At 39.8% G+C, this 7,394-nt stretch overlaps 1 protein-coding gene across 1 annotated transcript; it reads left to right on the forward strand.

Moving 5' to 3' along the window:
* Positions 1-998: 998 nt before the first annotated feature.
* Positions 999-4,382, forward strand: scrt1a (scratch family zinc finger 1a). The gene is made up of 2 exons (XM_052533047.1): positions 999-1,722; positions 2,385-4,382. The coding sequence occupies exons 1-2, from the start codon at positions 1,608-1,610 to the stop codon at positions 3,095-3,097; spliced, it is 828 nt and encodes a 275-aa protein (XP_052389007.1). The 5' UTR covers positions 999-1,607; the 3' UTR covers positions 3,098-4,382.
* Positions 4,383-7,394: the final 3,012 nt, after the last annotated feature.

Raw genomic sequence — 7,394 nt, forward strand, 5'->3', positions numbered from 1 at the left:
GCAAGCTTTTATCTCACAATTCTGAGTTTATATATTGCAATTCTGATTTTTCTGCGATTCTTTTTTCTTCTTCTCAGAAGGTCCCAATTACCTTCATGCGTGCATGTATGCGTGTATTTATTTTTTTGTTTAATTATTATTATTATTATTTTAACTGCCTGCATATCCATCCAATCGGAGTACTGCAGTGAAATTGCAACGAGTGCACGTAGTGCATCATTGTGGGCGAAGGGCTTGCGTGCCCTAAATGAGAAATTGAACAATGTATAATGATACTGTAGTTTCCACAAACACCAGTGCAAAGCAGAATCTATCAACACCACGCTTTCTCTTCGGTTCTGAATTGTTGTGATACGACAATCCTACTGCGGGACCTCCTTATTCGTCCCATTGAAGGAGTAAACAATGAGAACACGATGTCAGACAACAGTGTGCTACAGCTCCAGCATCCGCGTTAATTGTGGACATATGGCTCCTACTGGAATCATTGAGGAAACGGACCTTCTGGTACCCAATTCGCGTGATTTGCATGAAAAGAAAGCCATTGGTTTATAGACCGTGATGTAAAAGAATGACCTGAAAGCCTGAGGCCAATGCCAGTAGTTTATTTAGTGGTTCGCGGCAGAAGCGGCGCGCGAAAACTCAGAGCGCGGTAGGGCAGATTTGGTAACGAAGCAATGTTGCAAATGATGCGCAAAACAACAAAATCTTTCAAACAAAATGATTAGTTGAGCACGACCATTTGCATGCTAGACAAGTTTGTATTTATTTATTTATTTATTTATTTTAATAACCTAAATAATTTAAACCTATTGTTTAAATAGGGGGTTAAATACAAATAAATAAATCATATTAAAAGGCATCAATTTATTAAAACGTTTCTTTGATGAAAACCGAACGGACGTGTGAGATAAACCCTTGTGTCTTAATTCAGGCTTCGAGAAAAATCTGGCGAAGGCGTGCACGTCTCACAACGTCATTTATCCATCCAGTTCAATGTTGGTCCCGGGAGATATTTTATGGATTAAATTAAGTACTTCCATCTTCATTTACCACCTGATCGCAGCCATATAAATCCCAACAGCTGATCAGCAGACTTCAGAAAGCGCGACGCCTTCAGACGGAACAGCTGGGAGATAAAGCAGGAGAGAAGAGAGCAAACAGGCTGACGCAGACTAAGCTGTTTCACTGTCCTTTCTGTGCCTTTAGGGAAAAAAAAGCATCTCGGAAACTAGAGGACTAGTTAGTTTAAACTTAAAGCCCTAACCTGGAAGATACAATCGTCGTGAAGGGTCCCAGCGGAACTAAAGAGAGCGAAAAACGAAAGAGAGAGAGCGCGAGCAGCGGAACAGAGCTGTCCAGTGCTGAACGCGCGCCGCCGAACGGGAGCTGTCCAGTGCTGAAGTTGCATTTCTGCTGAGAGCATCGCGCTGCATCAACACAAGCGCATTCAGGGGCTCGAGGGTCTGCCGTAACCCTGCGCTGGCATCCGACTATCGGCATTACCGAAGAGGAACGATACTAAACGCGTTCTGCCCCAGCGTTGCATGAGGAAAGCGAGCCATTCGACCCGCGGACGAGTATTTTTTTCTCCTTCAACGTGAAACATGCCAAGGTCTTTCCTGGTCAAAAAGGTTAAGCTTGATGATTTCTCATCCGCTGATCTGGAGAGCTCCTATGGCAGATCTAGGGCAGACCTCAGCCTGCGCTTTCATGAGAAAGGTATTTACATTTATTTGACATCCAGATCGTGTTAACGCAAGAGCATGTATGGTGACGTTTGATGGTTTATAATCATAACCTCATGTAGTTGACCCACGGTCACATTGTATTCAACACCGTGAGGCGCATCAGTTTTTGTCGAGTCGGCACATTTCAGTTGTTGCGCTCTTTCAAGCACGCATTCGACTCGCTTTAAGGCACATTTTATTTTACAAAACGCAGAACTAGCAACAAGTACTTCACGTTTATACTGCGAGTTATCAAAACGTGAATAATCAACGCATGCATTCTGTTAAGGGAACGCATGTTTTACGTTATTATTCACGCTCTACATAATCTGCGTTTTGCACACACTTGCATAAGCAGACGTTTATGGAATATTTATACATGCACCTGGGGGTTACAGAATACTATCTTTTGTGCATTAGTACACATCGACCTAATTCTACCCAATTTCTACTGAGACTGGACATGCAATTATAACCGAAACTATATCATTCTCCCCGCCATTATGTTTAAATGGGTTGCCACGCTAATTGAAATGGAGCACTATTGATTTTTTTGCACGTTCGTGCAGGTTAATGTAGAAAAAGTCATTGCGTCTGGGTTAACCTAGACGAGCTGAAGTAACAGGAATTGTTGCATCGCTTTCACTTTCACAGGCTATATCAGCGACTACATGACCCCGGCATCATACGATGGCGAGAGTGACAACGGCATCAAAGTGCCCTCACCCGGACCCATCTACAGCGATTATGGAGCACCAGATTCAGACCAGCCTGACAGCCCGCAGTCTGAGATCTCCTCGGGCTACATCAACGGAGACAACGCGGTCAGTGAGGGATACACAGTGGATGCCTTCTTCATCACAGATGGGAGGTCGAGGAGAAAAGCCATCAGCAGCCCAAGAAGTCTTCAGCGGCACACGTGCAATGAGTGTGGAAAGACATATGCCACGTCTTCCAACTTGAGCAGACACAAGCAGACGCACCGCAGCATGGACAGCAAAATGGCCAAGAAGTGTCCCACCTGCGAGAAGGTTTACGTCTCCATGCCAGCCATGGCCATGCACCTGTTGACCCATGACCTTAAGCACAAGTGTGACATATGTGGGAAGGCCTTCAGCAGACCTTGGCTTTTACAGGGACACATGCGCTCACACACAGGCGAGAAGCCCTTTGGATGCGCGCACTGTGGGAAGGCATTTGCTGACCGTTCAAACCTGCGTGCCCATATGCAGACACACTCAGCCTTTAAGCACTACAAGTGCAAGAGATGCAACAAGACCTTTGCTCTCAAGTCCTACCTGAACAAGCACTACGAGTCAGCCTGCTTCAAGGGAGCGTTTGCTCCTTTGAGTCCAATGGAAGTGTGAAAGTTTGACAGCACAACAACGTCTCGGAGGATTAATCGCATGTACCTTAACTTTTCTTTTCTTAGTGTACTCTTTCTCCTGCTGTTCACGTATTCCGAGCTGAAATTTCACTCGTTTTTGCCAAAACTCAGAGGACATTGAAAATGTCTTTGTTTCTCTCGAAAAGGTCAAACCTTTTTTAAGTATTGGAGAATATTGTACTGCTGCCAGTGGCCACAAAAGTGTTCAGCATTGAGGTAAAACTATTTATTCATTAACTTATTGAAGTATTTATATATTTATTTCCTACAAACGGTTAATTTGCACTTTAATTTGTCGTTCAGTTGCCAAGCCTTCATCATCAATATGCCAAAGCATTTGCCACTTTCTGAATATCTTATTTTTGTTTGCCACTTTATAAATTCGTTGCATGCAAAAAAATAAAAATAAAAAAAAAAGAACAAAAAAAAAAAATCAAAAACTAAAACATACAATACACTACTACTAATGAAATCTATGCCAATTTTATGAAGCTTTGGATTTTTTTCCAACACCTAGATAGCATCCGTCGGCAATATTTCTTGGGAGTGATGATGAAGAATAGAGCAATAATGCATGGTATTTTTAAAAGCTAAAACGAGTAATAACTATAGCATTTTTAACCACGATTTTATCCAATACTATCAGTAGTTGTTCAGAAGTTAAATATCAGGGAAATGCCAGAGTAGTATTAGCGGATACTTCCAAGGGATGGGGAGGGAAAGGGATTTTGGGTCCTTTTGTAAGTGGTTATGCACTGCCTGCCTCTTATTTAATAACGTAGTTTTAGAACGTAGGCGCGTGCATTGCTGAATGGACAGCTTTGTGCGCAATCCTGATCATTTGTTCCAAATCTGCGGCTGTGAATGGCGCTAAACCTGGAAACGCTGTTGTAGGAGAACCTACTGCAACATGGACAGCTAGACACAGCAAACTGATCTCTGAAAGGCACTTCTTTGAGAAAATCTTTGACTTTTTTTTACAAAAATTACAAATAGTAGCACAAACCTTAGCAATTCAGGTAGCCAGGCCTTTTATTAGTCAAACCTCTGTTTTTGTATTTACAGACAAGGATAACTAACTGTTTAATGCAAGGCGCCTTGTAAATAATCCTTTGGGATTGAATATTTCTACAAGCTGTAAAGAATCAAATTAATTTATTTCTGGACTTCTGTTGCCTGGGTTTTTTCCCCCCAGCATTTGAACAATGTAAAGCACAAGTGACACCGGGCATTTTCTCACTTCATAATAAAGAACCAATAAGTAACTATGTGTTTGTGGTCCTGTTTGTTTCAGCCACGCACCGAGAACAGTCCACCGCTGAAGCTTAAAATAATGCTGATTCAGAGAGATGCATGCAACTCGGTTGAGTAAGCATGCAATGACGTCAGTTTGGTGACGCAAGATTTGTGGTGCATACAGCGTGCATAATGTGTCAGCACATCCCAAAAATAATTTCAGAGATGCCAAACACTCGTGCATGGGGCTCTTCCGCAGGATTCAAAGCATGCTTTCATCTCAATTAAATCCTTGACTGATGCCTTTGTTACACATGATTGAATTTTATCCGTATTGTATTCACAAGGAGCACTTGAGAAAAAAAGCATGTGATCAAAGGGAATCCAGCAACAGCCCGTCTTCATGGAAAGATCCCTGTATGCTTTGTCAGATCTTGCAGATGCATTATGGTTGTTAGAGTACAGTTATTTGTTTGGCCATGCTGCAGTTGTAACCTTGAGACATGCAATTGACGGAGGAAATTTGGCCGTCAGCTTTATCCAGGTCCCAGCAGAATTCTTATCAACAAGGACTAAAGCACTTCAAAGTGCCTCTGGCTGACTGTGGTTGAACATTAGCTTCATTACTGGAGATTTTGTTGTGACATTATACGCATTACCTGAGTCCCCTACTTTAAAAAGAAATGCAATATTGTAGAGCATGCACAAAAAAGAAAAAGAGGTTTTCCAGTCATATAGCAAGAAATTACAGTCCTGTGACTGAATCTTCCTTCAAGGTAATTTGTGAGAGATCTGCAGTGAATCGTGCAACTTTTGTGCACACCAGTTTGTCTAAAATCAGCATGGAATGCAACTCTTTGTGAAATTTGTTAAAGAAATATTTCTCCCAAGAAATAAAAATTTGATGAACTTTTATTCACCCTCAGTCTATTCAAAATTTAGATGAGTTCGTTTTTTTATTTTTTTTATGAGAACCAATTTGGAGAAATTTAGCATTTCATCACTTGTTCACCAATGGATCCCATGCAGTGAATGGGTGCTGTCAGAATAAGAGCCCAAACAGCTGATAAAAACGTCACAATAATCCACACCACTCCAGTCCATCAGTTAACATCTTGAGAAGAGAAAAGCTGTGTATTTATCAGAAACAAATCAATCATTGTGATGTTTTAACCTCAAACAGTAGCTAAAATATCAGTCAGAATCTCCAAAGATCAAGCACTGTTTACAAACAAAAACAGTCCTAAACTGATATGTGGGAGGATTTTTACATTAGAGGACAAAACGAGATGGACTTTTTTACTAGAGGAAGCTTTATTATGTTTTATGGACTTCCATTTTGGGCTGAAGTGACAGTTTGAAGTTACAATGTCTCTGTGATGGATTTGTTTCTTATAATCACACAGCTTTTGGCTTCACAAGACGTTAGCTGATATACTGGAGTGGTGTGGGTTACTTGTGGATTATTGTGATCTTTTGATCAGTTGTTTGGACTCTCATTCTGACGGCACCCATTCACTGCAGAGGATCCATTGGTGAGCAAGTAAATGTTTCCATGAATAAACAAACTCATCTACATCTTGGATGGCCTGAAGGTAAGTAAAATATCAGCAGTTTTTCATTTTTGGGTGAACTGTTCCTTTAAGAAAATAAACATTTGATTTTTGACTTAACGCTGACTTAAAAACTTTAGCAAACATCATTTTGTATTGCTTCAAGGTTTGGATGTATTCTGAAGTAAAATGCCTCAACTACATCCAATATTTCTCCTTCTTGCAAAAATCCAAGCCTGTAGGCTCCCAACCAGCTTAGTTTAGTGGTAGGGAACAGGATTTTGGGAAACAGCCAAAACTGCATCTGTGCTACACTAGTTCCCATCTCACAGCAGACAGGTGGTTAGAAACAAGTGGTTGAAACAAAGCACTTTAACAAGACCATCAGGACCATGTCTTAAGATATTAAATAATCGGTTTATTTATTAATGACGACTTTAATTGATGGGATTATAACTGCAGAGGCATAAGTGTGTGTATGAGATATGTGTGCTACACACAGTGTTGCTCCACCAGAGTGACTCGTGAACATTTTGGAGTTAGAAAGACATGATCACAATGATCTTGCATATGGATAAGAACTGCATGATTATTTTTGGATGAACTATTTATTTTTACTCATTCAGTCAGATGTTTTTAATGAAAACATGCCAGTATGTATGTTTTCAATGGGAATCAAATCCAGAAGTTGCACCATGGTCTACATGGGAAACAAACAAATAAACAAAAAACACTGAAGTACAGGGTTTATTCTATATGAAATGATAATTCACCCTCTCTGTTTTCTAAATATGTGTTATATAACTTATTGTAAATGATTCATCCATGATTATTTTTATTTTTATGTTGACCTTGTTGTTTTTAATCAGAATGCCATGACTTGATTTTCCAGTGAAATAACCGAATTCTTTATAAAGTATGGAGGACTTCCCCAGTCATTTGCATAAACTCCGCCCCTGCAAGTTTTAAAATGCCATGCTCACATCTCACATGCAATCATTAGCTGAGGCAATGAACCATGTCCTTCCCATGTTTTCTTTTTCAGTAATCTGTTACAGTTGTACGTAAGTCACAATGCATAAGAAAAGATCTGTCTCTACTACCATTTCATTGAGACATTATGACTTTACATAATTTTAAAACAAAAGATTATAAACAAGATTTCTTGTTTGTGAAATAATCTACTGGCTTGGATGCACAGAGATGATGACTATATTATAATCCAGCTCTTTATGTAAAGTTTGATATATAAGAATGTCTAACTTTATCTCCATAAATAATAATCTGCTAAATGCAGCTATAAGGCATGAATAAATTAAGATATTATTAACATAAGCTGTTTTCAAACAATGTGTATTGTGAAAAGTGATATACAAATAAATTTTACATGACAAACAGCATCAGAAATGTCATTATACATGGCAATCAGTTTCTTCCCAGTCAAAATAATCAGCAAACTGGCCCAGACGTCATGCTGTGTTGCAAATC

The sequence above is a fragment of the Carassius gibelio genome, chromosome A19, assembly GCF_023724105.1.
Source record: "Carassius gibelio isolate Cgi1373 ecotype wild population from Czech Republic chromosome A19, carGib1.2-hapl.c, whole genome shotgun sequence".
Classification (NCBI taxonomy): Eukaryota; Metazoa; Chordata; class Actinopteri; order Cypriniformes; family Cyprinidae; genus Carassius; species Carassius gibelio.

Coding starts and splice junctions, on each gene's coding strand:
- scrt1a (XM_052533047.1), top strand. CDS start 1,608: ATGCCAAGGTCTTTCCTGGTCAAAAAGGTTAAGCTTGATGATTTCTCA. Junction 1,723..2,384: donor CCTGCGCTTTCATGAGAAAG/GTATTTACATTT, acceptor TCACTTTCACAG/GCTATATCAGCGACTACATG.